Source organism: Cnephaeus nilssonii, assembly GCF_951640355.1.
Source record: "Cnephaeus nilssonii genome assembly, chromosome: 8".
NCBI lineage: Eukaryota > Metazoa > Chordata > Mammalia > Chiroptera > Vespertilionidae > Cnephaeus > Cnephaeus nilssonii.
Window position 1 is genome coordinate 93585062 of NC_137079.1, and position 26268 is coordinate 93611329.

Sequence of the window (26268 nt, forward strand, 5' to 3'; positions counted from 1 at the left end):
GGATATTTGGGAGGATGCTCTGCTGGAAAGCCAAAGATAGCAACTTCATCTCTCTGAGGTAAAGGCACTCACAGCTTTTCCCATGGAGTAAATACTTTATTATTATTCCCTAAAAAAAGGTGTAAGGTACTGTGAGTTAATTTATTACCCCTATTTTTCAGATGGGAAACAAAAGGCACCAATGAATCTTGATGCTATGCCTGAGAATAAGTTGGTAGAGCCAAGGAAATAAACCAGACTATTGGCTCAGAATACTCCACGGGGTCTGTCAGATCACATTTCATGAGATGACAACATTTTTGCTTTTAAGTGATCAATTTTGTAATAATGACTATGTTCTATAGATTGTGTTTAATATTTTAAATGCTTTCTTGAATAATTATAGCAGCTCAAAAAGTAGAATAAACTCTTTCTTCTATATTTTCCAGATGAATACATATTTCTTACTCAGTTAAAATATTTAAATTTAACTGAGGTCATTATCTGCAAATCGATAGTCTTTCTTGTGGACTCTGAGTTCTCTGTTTTTTCTTCTTCTTTATATTATGCTTAATATATTGGTTTTATATTACCCCAGGATTCTTCACAGGTTATTGTGATTTGGACTTTAAAAGTATATAATAACATTATATATATATACTTTATATATAAATTATAAAGATTAGAATTTGGCTACAGATTTTGTATTGGTAGGATCTGTACTTAAAAATCAAAAAGTAACACTGTATTTTACATAATACTTATCAAGATCTATTACTTCTGTCTAAAGGACAGGGCTGTAATTGTTTAAATGCAGAGATGATGCTCAGAGCAACTAGAAATAGATTCACAGCTACATGTTTAGCTGAGAACTTTGAAACACTAAATGTAATTTTCTATCATTTTGGTAAGAACTATATCAAGTTTCTCCTAATCTATTGGTATCACTGCAGTATATGAATGCGACTCGCTTCGTAAAACACAAGTTGAAAGTAGACTTGTTACAAAGTGTCCTAAAAGCAAAATTAACTCAGAAAAGCTCTTGAGGTTGGAGTCTCAGACAGCTAGACGGAGCTATAGGTCTAAAAATGCATTATTATTAGTCTGCAGTCTTAAAAAGCTTTTGTTCCATCATTTAAAAAAATCTGGTCAGCATGGATAAAATCTATTACATTAATACAATGAATTCAATGTAACTGTAGTTTTAAAAAATTGAGAATTCTGAGCTTGACTATTCCTGACATCACCTCCTACAGCCCCCAACACATGCAGCAATAAAAAGCCATGTCATTACTAACATTTGAAGCTTTACTTGTACCTTCATTTCTGCTGAGTTCAATGTCGGCAAACAACCCAATCTTGATGACTTGCCACAGAAGTCCCAGGACCAGGTAAGGCTTCCCCTCCTTCAAGTCCTCAGCCCCGATGTTAACCACATGGCACCCGATGGCTGAGGCAGAGTTCAGAGCCAGATTCAAATTCTCCTGAGGGAGAAAAAGTATGCAAGTTTTTTTTTTTAAAAAATCTTTATTGTTGAAACTATTACATATGTCCTCCGTTTCCCCCCATTGATCTCTTCCAGCCCACCCCCTCCACCCCAGGCCTTCACCACCCTATTGTCTGTATCCATGGGTTATGCATATATGTATACAAGTTCATTGGTTGATCTCTTCCCACCACCCACCCTCGCCTGCCTTCCCTCTGAGGTTTGACAATCTGTTCGATGCTTCTATGTTTTGGATCTATTTTTGTCCATCGGTTTATGTTGTTCATTAGATTCCACAAATGAGTGAGGTCATGCAAGTTTTGTTTTTGATTTTGCAAATACCAAATGATGATTACTGATTGGCAGCTTCTGGAACCTTCAGTGCAGAGGCACTAAATTTTGACACTGAGAAAAGCAGTGAATAATAACTGGAAAAGGAAATCCGGTAACCAGACACAGGGCTTATGTAGTGCCTAGTCAATCAAACCAGAACCCTGAGTTGAAGGCCCATTCTGGTCAGGATGAAGCAGATGAGTCATCTACTTTTCCATCTTGCTATGTGATGGAGCCTTCACACTCAATATCGCCATCAGCCAGGAAAAAGGGGCACCTTTGAGGGGAGGACATACCCTCATTACCTTGTCACTGTCTATCATTAATAACACAATTGTTACCAAGGTCACAAAAGAGAGTAAGAAAATACCTTTTTGACTTTCAGATTTTGTATTAAAGGAATAAAAAAAGTACAAATCAAATTTGTAGAAAAGATAGAGTGGTTCTTACTAGGACAATTTGTTGAGTATTGGTAATATCTAAGAACCTTGAGCACATACACATCCACATAAACTTACACCCATGTGTGCATACACACACATGCACACATGTGCATAGATTATATGTTCTTATCATTAACAACAATATATATATAATGTAACTTTCAGTTGGAATACTGTGAGTCAGTGAAATTTTCAGTCTAGAATCTATATACTGTTCTTAGGTTCAATAAGGAGAACTTATCAGAGTCAGAGATGTATAGAAGTTGGTATTATGATAAATTAACAAAACAAAATACTAGCCACCAGTCAAATTGGGAAAGTAACTATGAGAAGGAAAGTATTTTTTAACCGTAGTGTATAGTTCAAATGATGAGTGAAAAATATCAGTTCTTCTGACCAAGATTATGAGTAAATTTAACATCAAGTTCCTTCATATAGGTTTAACATCATTGTTCTCTTTGGTTAACAATTCCATTTTAAAATTATGCAGGGTTACCTGGCCAGCATGGCTCAGTGGTTGAGCATTGACCTATGAACCAGGAGATCATGGTTTGACTCCTGGTCAGGGCATATACCCAGGTTTTGGGCTCTATCCCCTGTGTGGGGCGTGCAGGAGGCAGCTGATCAGTGATTCTCTCTCATCAGTGATGTTTCTGTCTCTCTCTCCCTCTCCCTTCCTTTCTGAAATCAATAAAATATATATATATATATATATATATATATATATATATATATATATATATATATATATTTTAAAAAGTATTCAGGGTTGCTTAAATCCAAACAGGATTTACTATATTGTTCATGATTTAAGAAATGAGACATGGCTTCCGAGCAAGAGAATTACAATAATGTTAAATACTGGAACATAACATAGAAGTACAGCTTACTTACTACTGATTGGTTATTGTTCCAGTTAATCAACACACTGAAGGTATAAAAACAGGTTATATTTATCACTCTGGTGGCTGCAGCAAAGAGCACTGTGCAGGCTGTAAGGACACTTCTCGTTTTTCATCGTTTTTCACCCCCTCACTTTTAGAAAGTCTTATCTTTTCAGCTAAAATGCTATGTATCTGGCATCAGCTCAATGATAAATTGCTGGGTTAAGATTAAGTTAAAACTTTACCAATGTGAATTTTATTCATAAGCTGCCAAAACAAAGAATTCCCAAACTATTCACACCAGGCTAACCTTTTCCCACTTCCAATACCCCATCCCCCACCCCTGCTATTTTCATAAAAGAACAAACATAAATGTGTCCCTCTATCTACACTAGTCATGACAATCACCAGCCCAAAGCCGGGATTTGGGAATAATGTCTGAGCCCCGAACAAGTGTGACTCAGCAGTTCTGGTGAGCATTCACTCCAAGCACAATTCTCTTTGAAAGTAACAGAGGGAAGACATACCTGAATGGTGAAAGGGGTGAGTTTCTTTTTGTTTATTGTTCTTTCATCAATTGTGTCAGGCACTGATAGGTTGATCATTTTACTGAAAGAGAAACAAGTTAAAGAAATCAGTCTTCTAAATAACAGGGCCCAGTAATACTGAATTTAAATTCTAGCAATATCATAAACAAGATGGCAACATAATCTTTGCTACCCGGTGTTTAGATATAAAATCAGTTATGCAATTAAAAATGTTTTTCTATGTTTTTATTTATTTCAGAGAGGGGAAGGGAAAGGGAGAGAGAAATAGAAACATCAATAATGAGAGCGAATCATCGATCAGCTGCCTCCTGCACACTCCCCTATCCCCTAGGGATTGAGCCCGAAACCTAGGCATGTGCCCTGACCAGGAATCAACCCTCCTGGTTCATGGGCCAGCGTTCAACCATTGAGCCACACTGGCCAGGCAGTTATGCAATTTTGATGAGATTCAAACCATCTGTAGGAATGAGCCAGAAAATAAGGACCCCACTTCAGCCACTTACCTTAAAAGCTACAAAATTATCTTGGTTTCCTTAGCATATTATGAAACTCTGGGAGGAGAGCCAAAGCAAATCCTCCATAAGTACTTTACTTTCTCAGCCATAAAAATGGTTCCACCTCATAAAATACTATACACTTTTGAGCTTATATGATGTCTCAATTTCTATTTGACACCAGGTCAAACTCTATGCCTTTAATTAGTCACATGATTAAATGTTTTATATCTTCCTGTAGTCATTATTGTATCAACACTTTAGAAATTTCACCCACACAAGTAGATAATACATTGATCAGACAGCCAAAGCCAGCAGGTATTGTTTATGAAAAACTGATTTTACCCAAGTCAGCATTGATTTAACCTTCAATGAAACAAAAAATTAAATTTCCTTAGTTCACTCCATCTTATTTTTAAAAAGCGAGTTAGAAAAAAAATACAAGGAATAACAAATTCAAAGAATATTAAATTTGACTATTCTTTTAATGAGATCAGAAATCACATTAACAATTTTTCCAACTACCTTTTTTTTGGTGGTGGTTGTTTAAAGATGTATTTCTATAACTTTATTGTGTGTGTATATATATATATATATATGTGTGTGTGTATATATACATATATATGTATATATATATATGTATATATACACACACATATATTATATATACACACACACACATATTTAACTAAAAGGCATTTTACTACAATATAAGCAAAACAAACTCCTAAATCATAATTTGAAAGAATATGAAATTGGAGTGAACCAGAAGCTCTGGGAGATGGTGCTGCAGAGAGGTGACTTTTAAAAGTGGAAGATACCCATGCCATTGAAAAGTGTGTAGTTCAATTACAGAGACAAAATATCTGGATATAAAAAGCTAGTAACAGTCCAAAGCAGGACATTATTATGGCTTCCAAAGTATTACAAAGAAAATGTGCTTTAAGAATTCAGTTAAGGAAGAAATCACTGGAGGTTGGGATAGACCAGAAAATTACACCATGATTGGATTTGTATAGAAGGAAAAGATGGGGAAGGGCATTATTAAAAATAAAAGGCAAAACCACAGATACAAATTATAAGCAAGTTACTGTATGCTTGCTGTCATTCATAAAGCCATGTATTCAGTACGCTGGACTGGGTTCCTGAGTGAGGGGGTATTGGGAAGTAAAACTAGAAGATTGATGGGGGAAGTTGGGTGCCAACCAAAGGAACCAGGACTTGATGCTATAGGCTACGTTGTGTGTGTGAGTTTTTAGCAGTTGAACATTTAAAAAATGAACTCTAAAAAATAAAATATCAAAAGCAGAATTGCTCTGGTCAGAGCAGAGAAAAGGGGCTTAAAGTCTTGCCCACCTATCCCTCCTTTCAACACATGGACTCTCCTGAGATTGGGCATTTCAAGCCTCCTCACTAATACTGTGTTTTATGATGACAGAGAAGCTGCTAAAGCAAGAGCTGAAGAGACATTTTCAAAGACACCATCGTGAATTGACCAGCTGTGTTCTGAGACCTCCCATAGAAGAATAGATTTCTCCTTTTCAGGTGCCCTCAGTTGTGTATTTGTGTGCACCACTTACAACTCCCTTTGCATAGGACTTCCATTGTATTAGTCTGTTATTATGCTGCTATTATTAACTCTGTCTACTCTCATGCAAGCCATGCTCCAATGAAGCAAAGTGGCATATATCCCAAAAATAATTGCCTAGACCTTGTATTACTGTATCACTACGTTTATGTTTCTCTCTAGACTGTGCATCCTTCTTCTGCACCTAAAAGATAGTCGTTTTACATTTCTTGTTATAATTAGCTCTTGACAGTAGGTTTCTCTCCTGGACCTGACAAGTAAAAGTCCAGAAAAGCATTTCAAGTCCAGCTGACACCAAAAGAATTCGGTCTAGGATAAACACAATTAATTGTTGGTATTCTAGAAAATTCTAGGGAAACCTTCAGAAACCAAGAAGGAAGTATTACTTACCAAAGGACGATGCCATCCCCAACAGCGTTGAAGAGATCATTCGTGTTTGGATTCATTGGGATGACATGCTGACAGTCAGGGTCATTCTCCAGGGCTTTGTTTATCCAGTTAACAAAGGCATACTTCTCTTCCTCTGCAAGTAAGTGATTAAAATGGATTATTTGAAAAGTAAAAATCTAATATAAAAATTATACATGTGGATATTAGATTCTCATGCTCAGGAGAGATATTGCAAGGTCATCTCATCCATCATCTGATCTTCTCATATTTATTGACATTTGGGGTATAGGCACAGAATCTCTGCTCACTCCAAGTCAGAAAACATACAGCAAGTAGATTTTAGAAGCTATATATATGTATACATATGCCATTATTTTATACTTAAAAGCAAGTATATAGCTATATTTTATATGTGTAAATATATATAAATAATAAAGTATATTTTCTTTATATTTATATATAATTTAAATATAAATGTGATCTAATTCTTACAGAATAAAACTGGGGGCTCTGCCTTTATCCTGCTGCTTTAAATGTGGGATGATCACAGGCAATCTTTGCAATATCTCTGAGTTTTTTTATAATAGATATTGCTATGAAATTGCTATGAAATGAAATAATTTGTGATATAATATTTCTTTCCTACCAGTAAAGCTGCCAGAGGTCAATTTTAGAAATTTTAATAAAACTTCAAGTTGTGCCCAGCACTGTGATTCTCAATTTGTCTGTCATTGAAAGCAACAGTATCCCTCAGAAGAATCCTAAGTCACAAAAGTTTGAGAAACACTGCATAGCATATCACTGTCTTGAAGTTTCATAATGTACATTTATATAGCAAAAGGCTATGAAAATTTCTGTATCTACACTAATAAAAGAGAAACATGCAAATTGACCATCACTCCACTACGCCCACCAGCCAATCAGGAGGGAATATGCAAATTAGAAGGACAAAGATGGTGGCCGCCCAGTTGCTCCAGGTGTGGAGTGGCTGGGCGGGGCAGGATGCCTGCTATGAGAGGGCGGGCGGGGGGTGGAGGGATCTACAGGAGCCAAGACTCTGGCCGCAGCAAAGACGAAGATGGCAGACTCTGGAGTCTGCAGTGAAGACGAAGAAGGCAGACTCTGGCCAGAGTCTGCAGCAAAGGCGGCAGACTCTGGCCGGAGCGAAGGCCTGGGTCCCAGGTGCCGGAGGAAAACCGGTGCTGGAAGCCAAGGGAAGGAAGGCCTATTGCACGAATCTCTTCATGCATCGGGCCTCTAGTTTTAAAATAAAAGGCTAAACTTTGTCTTAGGAAGTGCAGATGCTACTTAACCATGAACTTATCTTTAAGAACAACTAATGCTTTGAAGAACTCAGTTTGGGGTTTGTTGGATTATTGTACTGTTTGGGCTATTATAAGTTTCCATCAAGGTTGTTGGATGATTGCTTTCATAACCTTCAGAATAAATATATAACTTTCTCCCAAATCAATGAAAATACAATTTTTTTGGACCATTCAGTAGGCATTAAGAATAAACATGAAATTTAAAGGTAGAAGCCTGAGTAGCTCATTTTGTTCAAAAGATTCACAAAGAAATTTTGGCAGCCTTTATGAATTTTTAAAATGCTGATAAGATTATTTGGTATTGGGCCCTACCCAGAGCTGAAACTACTGGTCCACTTATGCACTGGAAAATAGACAATAATCAATAAATTAATCTTAACTTCTATCTTTCTTTGTACCCCTTAAGTTTGAATACTAAGTTCAGAATCTGTAATCCCAGAAGACATCCTTTCTACATGGTTCCCTCTCCCTCTGCCCTCAGCTCTCGCCTTATCCCAATACCCTCTCTACCTCCATCCCACACCCATTAGTACAACTTACCTGAATAGGAGTGTTGAGTGCCAACACTAGACTGCTCTGAAGTACCACCAATTGCACAAATCCCTTCCTTCTTATTGATTGCTTTTCTAAAGGTCTTGGCAACATCAGTGCTTTTTAGGCCATGAAAAACCTGCAAAAATATAATTCTATATAATAAAAGGCTAACATGCAAATAGACCGAACAGCGGAACAACCAGAACAACTGAACAACCAAAACAACCGGTCGCTATGATGTGCACTGACCACCAGGGGGCGTGTGTGGAACATGGCAGGCATTGGCCACGGTGGGATGGAGGAGCAGGTGAGTGGGGGCGCCAGACCAAGGCGAGCCTCTGGTGGTTACTGAAAATTCTTTGCTCCTGTGCGCCGCAGTTCCGCCTGGTGCTCGCACCTGCACTGGCCCTGCTTGCACCTGCTGCCAGCACTGGAGTCACCGATTGCACCTACTGCCGGTGCCCGGCGCTGGTCCTGATCTCTCGGTGCCCCCAGTGGGTGCAAGCGGTGACTGCCAGCCCTGATCGCCCCTGAGGGCTTCTCCACCTCCCCCTGCTCCTGAGGGGCGATCAGGGGCAGCAGCCATCACTTGCACCCACTGATGGCGCTGGCCCTGTTTGCACCGCTGCTGGTGCTGGCCCCAATCACTCCAGGCTATCAGCGGGTGGGAGCCGAGCTGGCGCCGTTAGCACATGCGAGTGGCTGTGGCGGGAGCGGGGCTGCCAGCAGACAGGGGACTGAGGGCCACAGCAGGAGGGGCCGGGTCGGGGCGTGGAGGATGGGCCAAGACTGCCCCTGTGCCCACCGCAGACCGCCCCAGTGCCCACCGTTCCTTTCAAGGTGCAGGAATTCGTGCACTGGGCCCCTAGTGTATCTATAGAAACCCAATATGTGATCAAGAAAACCACAAAGAATATGTAATGTTGAAGCAAGGAGAGTGGAAATGCATTTCTGTATATTTTTTTGAATTAAAGTTCCAAGTTTCAAATGCATCTCCTTGTATTATGCATCATACCTTCATAAACTCATCAAAGCTGATCCTCCCATCCTGGTCCAGATCACCTGTAGCCATCAGGTTTTCTGTAATTTCTCTCACTCTGTATCCAGGCAGAGGCAAGCAAGCAGCCTTGAACAGGTCATTCAACTCATTGCAGCTGATGTACCCATTCCCATCAGTATCTGTAAGGCAAATGACAAACCGTAGTTTCAGAGCAATTCAACTAATAGCATGAAGAGAGGTGAGTGAAGGCTAGGTGAGAAGTGAGCAGGCAGCAGAGCAATCATTCAGAGGTGATGACCTGACCCCGTGCAAGAGTTGGACTCTCACAAGCGGCCTATTGCAGTTGGATATGTTCCTTAACATCACTTCCAACGTCCAGGAATTCAAAATAGAGGTTTGGTAACAGAATCTAAAGGGACTCTAATAAAACCAGACGAGAAAATAATAATAAATCATAGGCTTAGCGATAAGGAGTAAGAAAAAGTATGAGAAATCAGAGAATAAACACCACTGAATGCCGGAGAAATGGTACCAGAATACAATTGACCCTGCAGCACTTCTGTCTTTCAGCTGACTCTCCTCTGAGCGTAAATCAGAAGTAGAAACATAACACAGGATGCCTTCCGTGTCATTGGGACGTCAGGTGCCTGGCAACCTACCATGTCTGATGGCTAATGTTTCAAAGATATGCATCATATGTAGCGCTGTTCCACCTTACGGAAGCAATTTGACTTGAAAATGCAATGACAGGGTGAACAGAAATTGTTTACATAATTGCTTGGTCTGCTGGTGAATCCAGGCCTTCATTTAGAAGTCATTATTTTATAAACTGTACAAAGGGATTTCCAAATTGTCAAGCTTGGTTTGTGAAAAAAATTTAAAAAATGGTATGATAAAAAAAGAAAAAGTATGAAATAAATAAAATATACAAAATAAAACACACAGAAAACACAACAACAAAGAAAGAAGATGCAATAAAAAGATGAGACTTAAGAGCCATTTCCAGGAAAAGCTACAGTAAGAAAGGGTCCATATTCCAGGTTTTGATAGAGAAAGAAGCATTTTCTTGAAAGAGATCTTTCATAATTAAATTCTCTAACTCCTGTAACCAATACCATTGTATTCTTGCTACTTCTGCTATTTTTTTCATTTTACCATTTCAATGCATCTGTCCTGAAGTCAATAAAGAAGAGAATTGCGCCACTTGAGGTACCAGATCTACTCACCAACTTTGGCAAAAGCTTCTCTGAGCTCCATCATTTCTTCATCAGACACTGACCCTCTGGCCATTTTTTATTGCTTTAGGCAACAGATCTGCAGAGGGGTAGAACAGAAGGAATGACTGTTGTGCATATTAATTCTTAATGTGCCAATTTCTTTAAAAAGCAATTTCCATTTATTAAGTGAAGAACTATTTCTCTGCATTCCTCATGATTTATAACTATCTTTCAAAAGTGTAAGAAATAGTTTTGTGTGTTTTTTTTAACCTTCCATATGGCGGTGTCCAAAGATGGCCCTCAACGAGTCTCTCCTCCGACTGCTGCTTACATCAGGGGCAGAGCTGATTTCCCTCCCCTGGGATCTGGGCTGATCCTGTGACTGCCTTGACCATTCGGAAGGATAGAAAATCCATGTCTCAATGAGAAACTTCCGCTTCCTTCCTTTTTGAATGCTCACTCTTGGGATGTTCCTCTCACCGCCATGCAGTGAGATGTCCAAGTCACAAGAAGAAGCCAATGAAGGGGAACTGGACGCTCTCGTTAACAGTTCCTGCTGTGCTACCAGCTGACAGGCAGTTTCAACGGCCAGCCACCTGACGAGGCCATTCTGGATGTTTCAGCCCATTTGAGCCCCCAGGTGTCCACAGTCCCGGTTAACATCACATGGAGCAGAAGAATCACCCAGCTGTACCCATTAAACCAACAGAGTCAAGAGAGATGATAACATGATTGTTTTAAATCACTAAACTTTGGAGTAGTTTGCTACACAGCAATGTACAACTAAAAAAACCCTCACTTTACTTTTATCTAGATGTCTTTTAGACACACTGTCATGTTCATATTGAAAATTAATGTTTGGCCAACACACAGATACATTTTATAACTTACAAGGATGTTATCAAAGTTCTATAAACATTTAGGGGAAAAGGAGGAAAATTTGACTAATAATCGATATATGGGAATCTGAGGGGCTTTCAGGTGTTCTCTTCTCAGAAAGGCCAGTGTTGCTGAGAAATGTAATGCCAGTGCTGGAGTTACTTCTCTTTTCCTGTGCATTATTGCTGCCTTGGGTGGGTAGAAAGAGAATGAAACAGAAAATGGATTATATTGGAGAATATAATGCCCCTAGCTAATCCACACCAGTATGTTTCAAATAGGACTTCCACTAAATCTTACTGGATTTCCTGGTGGGGTGGGTGGGAGTGTAGAGGATGGGGTATTTTTATAATTATATTTTGGGCATGTTAGTGAACTACTGACTTAAAAAAATATTTTAAAGTTGTGACAGGATGTTTTAAATTGATTTCCTTTTCTACATTGTAACATTATTCTATAATGCTGTACTTGTTCCTAGTGGCAACCAATAAGCATACAAAAATGAAAACAATTTTAACACTTAAATCTGCAGGCCAAAAATGCATTATGCTTAATTTTGTAAATCTACATCCATAATTCCCCAACTTACTATCCTGTCATGTATATATATCAGTGCTATCAAACTTTTGTTTCCCCATGTGATCCTTTGTTAACAGAAACTTTACATGTAAATAAAAGTGAACAAGTGAAAACAAAACCACAAAATCAATTCTGGGAGCCTTTGGTTGAAAAAAACCCAAATGTCCTCCTGCCTCCACTATCCCACCTCCTTGTCACCTTATGTACCAGTGCAAATTCCAGGGAGCATCATTTAAAAATTGTGGAATTAAATATATATATATAGATAGTTATTTTTAAAATTCCTTAAACATATATTTTACTATCAATAAAAATTAATTTTATTATTATTTACCTTATCTATTTAAAAAGGCCTTGGTCCTCTGGGTTCTCTGAAGGATAATAGAAAATGTTGAGGCCTTAACTGTATAAGCAAACACAATCTCATTTATACATCACGATAACCCTCAGAGGTAGGGCCTGGCTATCCTACTGCCTTGTCTTCTCTTTACTTCCCTTCCTGCCTTTTTGTCTGCCTGTCTTTCTATCTATCTCCCTCCTGTATTTTTTTCTTTCTTTCTTCTTTTTCACTGTCTTGTTTCAAAAACAATTTGAGCCAGGTTACAAAGATATATCCAGATTTAAGAACTAAGCCAATAAGATTATGTAATCTGTGAGGAGAAATAAGATGTTGGCAGGGAAGAGTGTTAATACTTCAAATACATGGTTAGGACTGCATATTTCGCCAGAAGTGGGCTGAAAATCTAGTTCCATGTTCTTCAGAAATTAATGCAAAAAAGAAAACATCATCAGTTACATAATTTACTCTATTTATATGAGACAAACAAAACCAATTTTCCTAGGCTGCAGAAGTAAGGTTGATAGTAATACCTTTACCCAGGCCTCAAAATGAAGACATTTGGGGGATGTAGTAAACACAATTTTTTTTTTATAACTTCCAACAATGAAGGCTTAGTGGCATAAGTATATATATTCTCCTTTTTTAGAGCAGGAAGCAGCAGCTCAGAGAAATTAAGGTACACTATCTCAGATTACACAGGTAGGTAGAGGAGCAGCCAGGATTCCAACTCTCAATCTTTTCTCCTCTCCCATGATGTCTTCAGGTTCAATGCCTTCACATTTCTGTTCGACACTCATTTCATCCTGCCATTCATTCACTCTGAATTTTTCATTATGTACCTTTAATATATATAACCCAGGGAAGATTAAAAATAACTGTAATATACAGAACATATCTAGGTATTCTAACTTAGGAAGCTTTTGATTTCATGTATTAAAACAGAAATCAAGGCTTTTGTTTTAAGAAATTAGTATATAACTTTGTACACTTTACTAAATTTTGGTGACTAATTTGGCTTGATTCTCCTTTCTATTCTCTACCAAAACTCTATGCATGTATTAAGAGAAGGCTCTCCCCCATCATATTTTCACAAGGCTTTAGGTAAAATCTGGTCTAAGTCCTAGAGCTGGCCGGCCCTAATTTCTAGGCTTTAGGTGTCTTAACATCTCTTGGTTCATGAATGTTCATAAGATTATGAAATAAATTCATCCATTTAACAAGTATTTAAAGAATGCCTACTACAAGCCAGGCACTGTTCTTCATTTCAGGTGAGGCATGTCTATAATGACCTAATTACCTGGAAAGCATAAAACAATGTGAAAAGTAAAGAGAATGAAGGGGATTTCTAAATCAAAACTTGGCCCTATCCTTTGACCTAAGAGTTGTAGATTTTAGACCACTGTAAGAGACTGGTGAGAAATACAAGAAAAGGTAGAAATACAAGAAATGAGAATACATTTTAAGGGTCAAGAGCAGGGCCAAGGAAGAAAAGACTTACATTTTGAGGTGGAAAAAAAAAAAAAAAAAAGATCATGTTATCATGAAAAAGTAGAAAACCATTTTAACCTAAAAATTGTGTCGCCCAATTCAAATAAAAGACCTAGAAAGAGAAAAAAGGCATTACTTTAAATGTAATATAATGTAAAATAATGCTTTTAAGCCATGCCAGGTAGGTGAAGATGAAAAATCTGAGCATCCAAATAACCACATTTTACAGATCCTATATAATAAAGAGGTAATATGCAAATTGACCATCACTCCAACACACAAGATGGCCACCCCCATGTGGACACAAGATGGCCACCACAAGATGGCCAGCAGAGGAGGGCAGTTAGGGGTGACCAGGCCTGCAGGGGAGGGCAGTTGGGGGTGACCAGGCCTGCAGGGGAAGAGAGTTAAGGGGGACCAGGCCTGCAGGGAAGGGCAGTTGGGGGTGACCAGGCTGGCAGGGGAGGGCAGTTGGGGGGAACCAGACTGGCAGGGGAGCAGTTAGGCATTGATCAGGCTGGCAGGGGAGTGGTTAGGGGGTGATCAGGCAGGCAAGCAGGTGAGTGTTGGGAGCCAGCAGTCCCAGTGGGATCAGGCCTAAATGGGCAGTCGGACATCCCTTGAGGGGTCCCAGACTGGAGATTGTGCAAGCTGGGCTGTGGGACCCCCCCCCCCCAATGCACAAATTTCGTGCACCGGGCCTCTAGTAGACCTATAAGTAGGTTCAGCTCAGAGAAGCCATATAGTGAGACAGCCTGCAAATTTTAAAAATCTATAACACATCAGTGATTTAATAACTAAAGGAAAAGAGAGTAGCTTGAAATAGCTTAAAAGGTGAATTGGAAAATGAATAGTCAACAGCCTAAGTTACTATGATACTGTTTGTTGTTTCTTGGGCACAAACACAAATAGATAAGTCGCCTTTACCATCAGAATGAGCAGAAAGTCCTGGAAACACAACCCAACTTTTAGAGACAGACGGAATCTAAGGAATAATTTTATAGATAAGGAACCTGAATGCCCAATGAGATAAAATGCTTTGTCTATGTACAAGTTCTTAAAGCAATGCGAGGTCAATGCAGTTGCTGGTGAAAAGAGCAGCAAAAGGTTGGAGGGACCATTAAAAGGACCATTACAGACCATAACTGAGAAATGATTGAACTGGGTGTGCAGATAGCAGCATTTTCACAGGAGGACAACGTCATTAACATGCAGATCAGACCATTTCTAAGAAAGATATTACTGGGGTTAGAATAAAATTTTAGGTACTTCACATAATCTATTAATGTGTTTTCCTGGGAAAAATACACCCATTTTAATGCATACATATTTGAAGGTATGAGTTATAATAATGTTGGTAAAATTCATAAAGCCAATTGATGAGTATTTCAGTTTGCAAATTACTGCCACCAGACTGTACTGGCAGCAGACTCTAGTGAGGTCACCATAGTAATGGGACTTGCTGAAGCATTTGGAGCCTGAAAAAAGTGAAAGGCATGTGCCTTCCAAGAGCCATTTCTTCAGCACTGCTCTACTGTTCCTGCAGGAAGTGTGACCTTTTTTAATGACTGCATCATCTGACTATGCCCGGCCTGGAACCATTTTAAGGTCTCTTGTAAATCAGTGGTGAATTTTGGAAATGCATTTTTGAATCACTGCCCAAATCTAAAGAAGTGAAACATACAATAGGATCTTCAACACAAAATCTAAGAAGAAAAATCTCAACCCATTCTCTAAGTGACATCTGGCTGCTAGTTTTTCTGTGAGCAATTACATTTATTAAGTCAATAGTTATAGAAACCCATGACATTTGGCCAAATAAAGCACTGGATGTTCATTGTTATAAGATTATTTTTAACATCACAAGAACATCAAATATATCCCTCAAACGGCAAAAGTGACAAAACCTTTTCATTTCTCTAAGTTGGTAAGTTTTGAGTCCCTACTTAAAGGAGGCTGGTATTTTCCAATTGGTAGTAAAAGCAAATTTCTGAGAATGATGTCTTATGGTAAAATCAACTGACTCCAATTCCTGAAGTCTGCATATAGAAACTATTTGCAGGTTCTTACTATAGAATACAGTGCTATAGAACTTACAAAAGGAAATATGTCCTGTACAATAAATGTAAAACTGTAAGCTGAATTTTCTCTGAGAAAACAAATAATGAAAAGAAGCAGAAAGAATGGTAAAAGGTGACCTATCCAGAGAGAAATGCTCATGGGATGGAATTGTTTCTGAAAGGTGATAGTGCTGTGCTGGTCAGTGCTTTGATTCAATATATTGATGCCCAATTATATAACTGCCAGGACCAGGGATGCACTTGTAACCTGGCATCACGTTGCCCAGGGACTCTTTTGAATGTGCCCTACTTTTCCTGCAACTTGACACAGTGAGTAAACTGGAAACTCAGGACCTAAATTCCTAGCTTTATCTCAATAATTTCAGTGTGTTTCCAGGGGGAAATTGTACCACTTTCGAACACCTCAATGAACAGAGAGTAATCCAAAACAACATGTAATCTAGAACATGATCAATATTGCAATCCCTAGAGTTAGACTATGATGACTAAAGAAGTAAAACATAAAGTACATAGGACTTCAACACAAAATAAAAGACCTGTAAATTTTTTAGAAGCTTAGGTAACAAAGGAGCTTTACTTCCACCTATTCCTGTTCCCTTCATTTCACAACATAGACCATTTTAGGGGGTCTAACTATGAGTAATTTACCATATATTCTTGGGATGCCACTTGCCTATAGGTAACAGATATACCAAAACTTTCCATAAAAAATTATTCTGAAAATGTATTTTAAAAATGACTTTTTAAAAGAAACCAAATAATTATAAATGGTTTCAAATACAGATAACCACTTAAAGGGCTCTTATGAATTATTTCATCAAGTCAAAATTTCCTTCATATTATTTTTTTCTCCCTGCATATTCATTGATTCTCCCAGGGGCTGCTTCAGAGTATAGAATTCTTGTCTCTTCAGTCTCAGAGGGAGAGGAGCAAGGCCAAGGAAGGCTATTCACAGCACAGACTCAGTGGCCCTTTTCTCTCACTATCTTGGGCCATGTAAGCAGTCATGGGAAGCCAACAATCCAGATTACTCCAAACCTGATGTGCCTAATGTTACTCTGGGAGCCATTGTAGTTTGATCACTGCATTGAGGGGCTTCTGAAGCTGTATATAGTACAGCATACAGAGCGTGGCTCTGTCACCAGCTAAGGAGTGCCACAGTTCTCTCCTCTCACCCAACATACCCCTAACACCTCTGTTTTCTATAAAGAATGTGATATAGAACAAGCCTTTTGCAAGCAAAAGGAATACTCCAGGCTGCAGGTTGGGAGGCCCTCATTGCCTCGGTATCTCTCCCTTGGCTGTAAACGATGATACTCCTAGTGTTAATGTCTTGAAACTCCACAGCTACCCTTCATTTCACCAGGACTTTAAGATCCAGACTCTCCTCTATTGAAAGCTCAGAGTATCCCTGGATCTTTTAAAAAAGTTGACTTTTAATATGGGCTAGTTGATTATCCACTATTACATAATCACTTCAATACCAGATGTCACTCATTTGTTCATACATTCATTCTTTCACTCCATCCATGAGCACTGCTCTGGTTACTGGGCTATGCGCATAGGAGTTAAAAAGGCTGGGACTTCATGAGCCCACAGTTATATGTCAAGTTTCAAATAGAACACAGAGATTACAGCTCACTTACTGAAAAAAGTTATGAAGATAAAAATGAATAAATAAAAAGGATAAACACATGGGAAAATATTAGATAAGAGTAAGAAATTAGCCCAAAAACTTATAAAAAAATTAAAACGATCAAACATCTAACTCAGCCCACACAATAAAGGCATTCAGAGAACTTGCACATTTGTACATCTCCAAGGACACCCTAACTGAAATATCCAGCAGGGAGTGGGAGAAAGTGCCAAACTTGTGGGTTGGAAGACCTGTGTAACATCAGACTCCATTTTGCTCTCTGAGCCTCATTTCCTCATCTATAAATTGAGAGATGAAATCCCTCCCAATTTAAAAATTCCAAAAGTCTATTCACTAGTTGACAAGTGTATGCACAAGTTAGAGTCTGGCTATGGTGTATTTCAAATGAGCCTAGAAACAGGGGCAGGGGCTTTCAGGAGCTGTGGCCTTGGCCCCTCTCCGGGAGGTGCCTCCTCCGAAATACACCCAACATCTCCCATCCCCACCCGGCTCCTGCTCTTACCTCAGCAGCAGGTAAAGCTCAGTTCACATGCATTCTCCTCACTGACCGAAGCAGATGGCCACTGCTCAGCTGCTCAGCACAGCTCAGTAAGGTTACCAGAGCAGCTTCTGGGATGTGGCTACACAGCATGCTGATGCAATTCCCTCCTAGTTTCTAGGCAAGACTGCATGCAAACTGTCCCAGATAGAAAACCATCCACTATTTTCTTAAAAATATCCAAATACAGAAACTCTACACCTCTCTGGTGTCTCATATCCCTACTCTGTAACCTAAATCTATTCTGATACGATTCAAGCTCCCTCTCTCTGGGCTATTCTCAGAGGGAATAATAGAAGCTGCTCAATTCATAAAAATTCTGTCACATGCCTTGATGACTGACACTGGGCTTCTAAACATTTCTTTTAACCTGGTTTTGGAGGCTTACTTTCCAAATCTTTAATAGTTTTCTTTGCTATATTCTGGGTCTGTGCCATGTTCTTTAAGTGATAATGTAAGAATAACAGAGTCATAGAATGTAGAGGTGAAGGGACCTCAGAGATTATCTGTCTGGACACTTTTCTTCTGTCACAGAAGAGTGAAATGACAACCAAGCTAAAGGATGTGCCTAGTGTCAACGACCTCATTGGATCTGGAATTCAGGTCTCCTTATTTCTTCTCTGTCCTTTATAATAAGTTCTTACTCTAATAGGAAGTGCTGTTCTTTAAGACCTGCTCAACATATAATAAGTATAATTCCCTCATGATTTCATATAGCTTATGAATGTAATTTCATGTATGTTTCCTGTATATGAAGAATACTTAAGCTAGGCATTGAGAAGGTGTTGTTTAGGTTCAGGCTACAAACAACATATGCCAAATCTGTATGCACATACTATTGGCACTGTCTAATTTACAGTGATCAAGGCAAGGCTAATGTCTCCTGTATTCATCTGTATATTCATTCTTAACTTTGCATGATGGCCTTCTGAATTTCCTGAGCAACCCAAATCAAACCACATTAAAATAACTTACCCTCAGGCACAACGCTTCAAAAGACACAATGCCAAATTCACAAGTGAATACTAAAATCACACCCGCAGACTTGTAAAAACAATCAGCATGGTTTCAGACATTCTGGTCTTCTGGCTGTTGGGTGGGGGTCAGTGAGCCCTTCCTCCTTTGAACTCTGGTTCAGACCTCTGCGGCATGGCACCTATGCCCATATCCATTCCATGTCTTCCAGCACATTATGAGATCACAAACTGTAAGTCACCTCACAGTGTATCCTCATTACCTGGCATATAGCAGGTGCTCAAGAAATGAGTTGTAGACATGAATAAAGCAACCGTAAACTAATGATATACAAGGACCTACAAGTCGATTGTCACCTTCTCTGAGGAGTTTAATAATTATGTTCTTGTTGTACATACTTATAATATCCCTCCCATTCAAAGGTACAAACTCCTAGGACAAGGCAAGTGAAACCACTTGGCTGGAGAAATGACTGATGAATAGTTATAGGGACTAAAGAGCAGCAAGTTTCCTTAGACAGTCTTTAAACTAACCATGGAATTCACCCTGGCCCCGCCCTGACAACGACCTGAGATTTCTGGCTGAGGTGGTACAGCCTGGAACTAGGCTTCTTCAAGCTGTTTCTGTAAACCCTGTTGGCTGCCGGTGATGCTTGGTCATTGGTCTCTAAGTACACAGTGTCTGACTCTGATCTGAGTCCTGCTGAGGTGGAAGGAAAGGGACTGTGGAGATGGAGCAGTGACTGAAAGGAGGATAAAACCAAGCCAGGAAGCATGAACTCAGTGTCCAGGTAATCACTGGGAATAGGTGCTAAAGTTGATCTGGATGCAATTTACAGATCACTATCTGGATTATGAAATTCATCCTCTGGAAATTCTAAATGTCTAAATTCTTATGTCTAAATTGGCCATAAGCCAATTCATGTATTGTACATTTCTTCTTTCAAGAAAAATCTGTCAAATACCTATCATTTATGCCAGGCCCTGCGTTAGATGCTGGTGACACAAAGGTAAGATGTGACCCTGACTATTTAGTAGGGGAGAGAGACACCAGTCACTGGAATACAGGGGGACTTTTTAGATCCACAGAAAGGGGGAAAATAGCTCTTCTATGGACAGCCATGCATGGCCCTCCACAAGGGACATTTGACTTGGATTTCCACAGATGAGAAGGAGATTGCTTAAAGATCAGTCTTTATCCTTATTCATGTAGGATGATTAATCTATATTCTCTCTGTAGAAAGGCTATCTATACTGGAGTCAGAGGAAACAATAGCTGAAGGACAAATGAGAAGACCAGCTAATGTTTACTGAATGGTACTCAATGCTAAATGTTTTATATACATTACTAGAGGCCCAGTGCACAAGATTTGTGCATTGGAGGGGGTTCATCCCTCAGCCTGGCCTGTGCCCTCTCACAGTGTAGGACCCTTTGGTGGACGCCCCCCTAAGCCAGCAGTCAGACATCCCTCTCGCAGTACTGGACCCCTTGCTCCTTACCACCCGCCTGCAGCTGAGGTGGGAGAGGCTCCCGCCACCGCCGCTGCGCTCGCCAGCCACGAGCCTGGCTTCTGGCTGGGCGGCGCTCCCCCTGTGGGAGCACACTGACCATCAGGGGACAGCACCTGCGTTGAGTGTCTGCCCCCTGGTGGTCAGTGTGTGTCATAGCGACAAGTGGTTCTGCAGGTCGTTCCACTGTTTGGTCGATTTGCATATTAGTGTTTTATTATGTGGGATCGTATTTAATTCTCACCATAATCCTATGGAGCATTATAAGGACTTTCTCTTTATAGATGAGGAAACTGAGGTTTAAAAAAGTGGCCCAGGGTCACATTGCTATGAACTGGGGAAGCTTCCTGCTTATGCCAGAGCCTAGTGGTGGCAACACCGATACTGCCTGCTCACTGCAGGCCAAGACAGATGTGGGCCTGTCAGGGACACCTTTCTTAGTGCTTCTGGCCATTGGATTTCTGCATCTCAAATTGCTTTGCTCTCTTTTGGGGTTACTCAGGCTACTGAGTTCTGACCTCAAGTTAGTTAAAACCCTCTTCTGCAAGATTTTACTTACAACTGGGGCTCTTCCTAAGCTCTTTTGAGAAATTTTAAATGTCTCTTTTCTTCAGTTCCTCAACACCTTGAGGGAAGAGTTAAGAAGAATATGGCCCTGGCCAGGTGGCTCAGTTGGTTGGGTGCCATCCCGTACGCCACTGAAAGTTTGCTGGTTTGATTCCCCATCAGGCCACATGCCCCAGTTGTGGGCTTGATCCCTGGTGGGGGCGTGGGGTGCGAGCAAGAGGCAGCTGATTCATGCTTTGCTCTTGCATTGATGTTTCTCTCTCTCCCGCTCCCTTCTTCTCTCTCTAAAAATCAATAAAAATATTTTTTAAAAAGAAGAAGATGAAGACCATCGCACTTGGTCTTGACCACTCCTGCCTGTGTTCCCTGCCTCTGGTGGACAAAGAGATCCTCTCCCCTAGTAGCCGCTACATCTGCCATCACTCATATTCCATCAAATGCTGGACCTTTCCTAGATAGTGGAGATAGAAAGATGAAGATATCTTCCCTCTAAGTAATCCAAATACTCCGTATCTTCACCAGTCCTTGTTTTTGAGGGACACACAGTCCTGTGGACAAAAATGATTACACAACTTAAAAATTTCACTAATCTGAATATTTTAAAGCAGCAATTTTTAACTCGTGTGCTACAAGACCTTTTAAAACATACAATACCTGACTACTTAGTCAGGGGCACAGATATCTTTTCTCTTAGATTGTCAAATAAAAAATGACAACAGCCAACACAACAGTAGCCATCCGGTGTGAATGAATAAAAATTACACCTATTTTTTTGTCAGATCGGCAAAAAAATGTTTTTTTGGGGTGCCGCAGAATTTTAGTAACTAGTTTATGTGTGCCAAGGGATAAAAACAGTTGAAAATTGCTGCTTTAAAGGCATTTTTACCATAGTGCTATAGGAGCACAGAGAAGGAAGTACTCAACTCTGCCTGAGGAGAGAAGGGAAAGTTACATCTTAAAAAAGTCGTAGGAGCTTTCCAAGGAAACAGAATGGTGAAGGGCACTCCATTTCTCCATGTAAGAGAAAATATCCCTGCAAAGTAAAGAAACAGGCAAGAGCACACCAAGGGAGCTCTTGAGAGCTTAGCATGACTGGCCAGGGATGCAGGAGGTAAAACTCCAGAAGAGTTTGGAGAAGTGGCATTGTGGCTTCCTTTCTCACTAGCTCTTACTTCCAGAAGGGAAACCTTGGTGATTTAGGCTCTCCTTGATATCTTCAATTACAATGCTTTTTGCAATGACTTTATACAATTAACCCTTTGTACGCCATAAGCATCTATAGGTTGCCTAATTTTAAAATCAGACTTGTTAGTGATATCTCTGAGTTTGTAAAGAAAATTATGGTAACTTAAATTTGTAAATATTCCAGAGCATATGGAAGAAATGGGGATGGTTTCTGTTTTGGACATGTGGCAGTTGACTGGTTAAAATACTCCTTATTTTCCTCAAACAACAAAATGATTCTGCCTAGACCTAACCGGTTTGGCTCAGTGGATAGAGTGTCAGCCTGCAGACTCAAGGGTCCCAGGTTTGATTCTGGTCAAGGGCATGTACCTTGGTTGCGGGCACATCCCCAGTGGGGGGTGTGCAGGAGGAAGCTGATAGATGTTTCTAACTCTCTATCCCTCTCCCTCCCTCTCTGTAAAAAATCAATAAAAATATATATTAAAAAAAATGATTCTGCCTAGAAGCCATGTTCATTTGTTCATATGTACATAGCTTCCTCCTTTTATTACCACCTCCCATTTAGAAAATAAAGACCTGCAAAATGAGGGAGAGAAGTAGACATATTAGAAAACTAGAGGCCCGGTGCACAAAATTCATGCATGGGGGGGGCGTCCCTTAGTCCAGCCTGCACCCTCAGGGGATGTCTGACTGCTGGTTTGTGGGAGGCAACCGGCGGGGCATTCTCTGGCTGGCCCCACCCCTGATCACCGCTGCCAGTCACCTCCATCTCGGGGCGGGGGCGGGTGGGGGTGGGGCAGATGCTCCTGCGTTTAACGTCTGACCCCTGGCGGTCAGTGCGCGTCATAGCGACCGGTTGTTCTGCCGTTCAGTCGATTTGCATATTAGGGTTTTATTATATAGGATGGGAAATTGTGGGCCCTGAAAAGTGTAGTGTCTCCTCAAAGTCTCAAAGTGAGTCAGTGACTAGTTTGAAAAGAGAAGAAGATCCTCTGAATCTTGGTTTGGGCTAGCCATGGTATGGGAAAATCAGAAGTAAATTAGCGTTAAACAACCTAAGGATTAAAATACCCCTTGAGATATACAGTCAGAGTAAAGTACAGATGAAATGTACTTTACATCTTAGATATATGGATGAACAGGAGAATAAGAGGAGGAGTTTCTTCTTCCTCATGTTTCAAGACCTTCCTCCCAGTCTAAGCCAGTGGAAAGGCATTTTGGGCATCCCATAAACCTCACCCAAATGCTAATGATCCTATCGTCCCTTATAAAATTAGGCTTGACATACATATATAAAATGAACTAGGAAGCAACAAAAATTGGATTTTCTAATGCAACTGTTTCTTGCTGTGTGTTTTGTAGATGTTACTTCAATTTTCTGAGCTTCAGTTTCTTCATAGGTAAAAGGAGAATATTAATAATCCAACTACAGTGCTCACTGCACAGGGTTGTGTTAGAATTAGATGAGACAAAGTGTTAAATTGCACAAAACTGTGCTTGGCAAAGGAAGGAAGGAAGATAAATAGGAAGGGAGGGAGGGAAACATAAAGAACTAGAACTTTTACAAAATAATCTTGGGGAACAAACCCCATTTCCACTATAAATTGTATGAAAGATTACTTGGCATCACCATCTAAAATCCACAATTACATGAGTGTTATGGGTGTTTGGGAGATGTAAATTTTGATTTCATATCTGTGCTCTATCTTCAAATGTTTTTAGCTTGGCTTGTTTGGGCTCTGGTGCCAAGTTTCTCATCCAGAATCCTAGAAGTGAGTCTCAAAAAGATACTGGACAATTGGTAGATGATACCAACTAGAAGCCAGCAGCATTGGTATTGGCTGATCTCATGTTGAGTGGTCAAGGGGCTCTAGACTTAGCCTTACCTAATATACTGATGGTGGAAAGTACCTTCTAAAAGTTGAGAAAGTATGGCCAGAGGGGGGAAATTACAGCAACGTTAAGAAAAGCCTGACCACATCCATTATGAGTCATGAAGAGAAAAGAGATCTTTGGATATCTGTGATGAGAACCATGGGGCAACAACGCCTCCTCTCTTGGGTGCACCAGTGCTCGGGGACTGATTCTGTTAGCCTGTGCTCTCCATCTATCTGCTCTTCACTTCCTAACTCTCCAGGCATTTTCTCTATTGTAGTTTGAGCTAGAAAACCACTGAGACAATGTGCAGCAACGTTTGTATATTAGCAATGACAACAGAAGCTTCTATTTATTCTTAATAATGTGACCTCATTTTCTATAGGCTCCTTGGAGTAGTTCTTTGAGAATCTCTAATGATAAGCTCATTCACAGATAAACACACACACACACACACACACACACACACACACACACACACCAAAATGAGGAGTTACAGATAAATTGAGGCAGAAAATTTTAAGTTGATGGGCTATACTTACCTTCACTTTGTTTGAAGCCATAGTTTAATTGGCAAGTATTGCCAATACCAACTTACAATGGAATGTGCTATAACATTTTTTGGTCAAAAATTTAAATAACTAAATAGTCTTATATCTTCATATCCCTAGTTTTAAGGCCTTTGTACCATAAAATCATCAAGCACTTATTTGCTTATTTTTCAAATATGTTTGGTATATCAGAAAACCCATCAAAAGTAGAGTTGGGATCTCTGCCCAATGGAAATGTGACATTAGGAATAATTATCCAATAGTCAATCACAGAAAGTAATATTTAGACTTATTAGAAAGCAGTTACTGGATGATGTTAGAAGAGACAATGTCATTTAAATTCATGTGTTTGCACCTTTAAGAAACTGACTATATAATGGGAAAAGACAAGGTGTAAATCTTGGCTCTGGCACTTACATTGGACTTGACCCTCCCCGAACCTCAGTTTGGTCATCTGTTATAAGACAATTATAACACCAACCTTATGCAGCTTTTATATGGTAATATAAGACTAATATATACTAAATGCTTAGCAAATAGCAAGGACTCAATGAGTCAGCAGTGATGGCGAGTGTAGAAGAGTGAAATATACACATAGATTGATAAAATGGGGTAATGAAATCAAGGGAAGGGGAAAATTAAACCAAGTACAGACCTGGGAAATATATAGGACTTTCCCTTATTTTATAGAGGAAACTGAGCTTCCAAAGGCTTAAGACATTTGCTCAGACTCCCCATATAGTAAAAGGCTAAAGCATGAATCCAAATTTGCTTCCAAATTTGGTCTCTTCTTTATACCATATCTGTTTGTTTTATGAACAGAAATTGCAGACACACACTCAGACTCACAGCTTTAAGAAAACTGACATTATGCCTGGCTGGTATGGCTCAGTGGTTGAGCATTGACCTATGAACCAGGAGGTCACGGTTCAGTTCCTGGTCAGGGCATATGCCCAGTTTGGGGGCTCAATGCCCAGGTTGGGGGCTCAATCCCTAGTAAGGGGTGTGTAGGAGGCAGCTGATGGATGATACTTTTTCATCATTGATGTTTCTATCTCTCCCCCTCTCCTTTCCACTCTGAAATCAATAAAAATATACTTTAAAAAACTGACTACATATATTACATACATTATATATTATATACATTATACAGGGGTGGGAAAAAGTAGGTTTACTGCTTTAATACAAATAAATAATACAATAATTAATAAATAAGAATACAAGAATAAATTGTGTTTTGAGTACTAACAACTATAAACCTACTTTTGCCTACCCTTGTATATGATCACCCAATAGATTGTGTTACAATTGCCTTTTTCTGTTATCACAAGAAAGAAACAGAGAATCAGGAATATTTTGATGAAAAATCTCAACTTGAAAGACACTGAGGGAAGAAAAAAATCTGAAAAACTCCCCAAGGTTGCCTATAATATTCCACCTATTCAAAGGGGGAAATTTTTAAATGTTTATATAGCATTGGAAATGACAGGGAAAGTTCATTTCACATTTTTTAGATGACGAAACGAGACTCAATAATATAACACTGCCTACTTGTTTCTCATTTTTTCTTACTTTCACTTTGCCCTATTACATAGCTTTTCCTATAATGAATGTCTATTCCACTCTTTTTAATCTGGCCCTCCTGGTGAAGGAAATGTGAGCTGGTAATGCCAAGGAGGTGCCAAGGATCCACATTTTAAAATGCTACACCCCAGGCTAACAAAGATGTAGTTCTAATTCTAAATATTGCCTATGCCAAAAGGAAGAAGATGCAAATTTTATACAAATACATTTGTGTACCTCTTCATACATTTGGATACACAG

The 26268-nt window shown here is 39.6% G+C and overlaps 1 protein-coding gene across 1 annotated transcript in view; it reads right to left on the reverse strand.

The window, feature by feature from the left end:
• The window catches only part of LCP1 (lymphocyte cytosolic protein 1), a 65563-nt gene that overhangs the window by 33314 nt on the left and 5981 nt on the right, over positions 1-26268 (reverse strand). Inside the window, exons 2-7 of the mRNA XM_079779078.1 lie at positions 10231-10318; positions 9020-9183; positions 8011-8140; positions 6146-6278; positions 3653-3734; positions 1298-1463 (exon numbers count right to left, since the gene is read on the reverse strand). Of these exons, the coding sequence (XP_079635204.1) occupies positions 1298-1463; positions 3653-3734; positions 6146-6278; positions 8011-8140; positions 9020-9183; positions 10231-10294 (739 nt within the window). The 5' untranslated portion in view covers positions 10295-10318. The remainder of the gene's footprint in view (positions 1-1297; positions 1464-3652; positions 3735-6145; positions 6279-8010; positions 8141-9019; positions 9184-10230; positions 10319-26268) is intronic.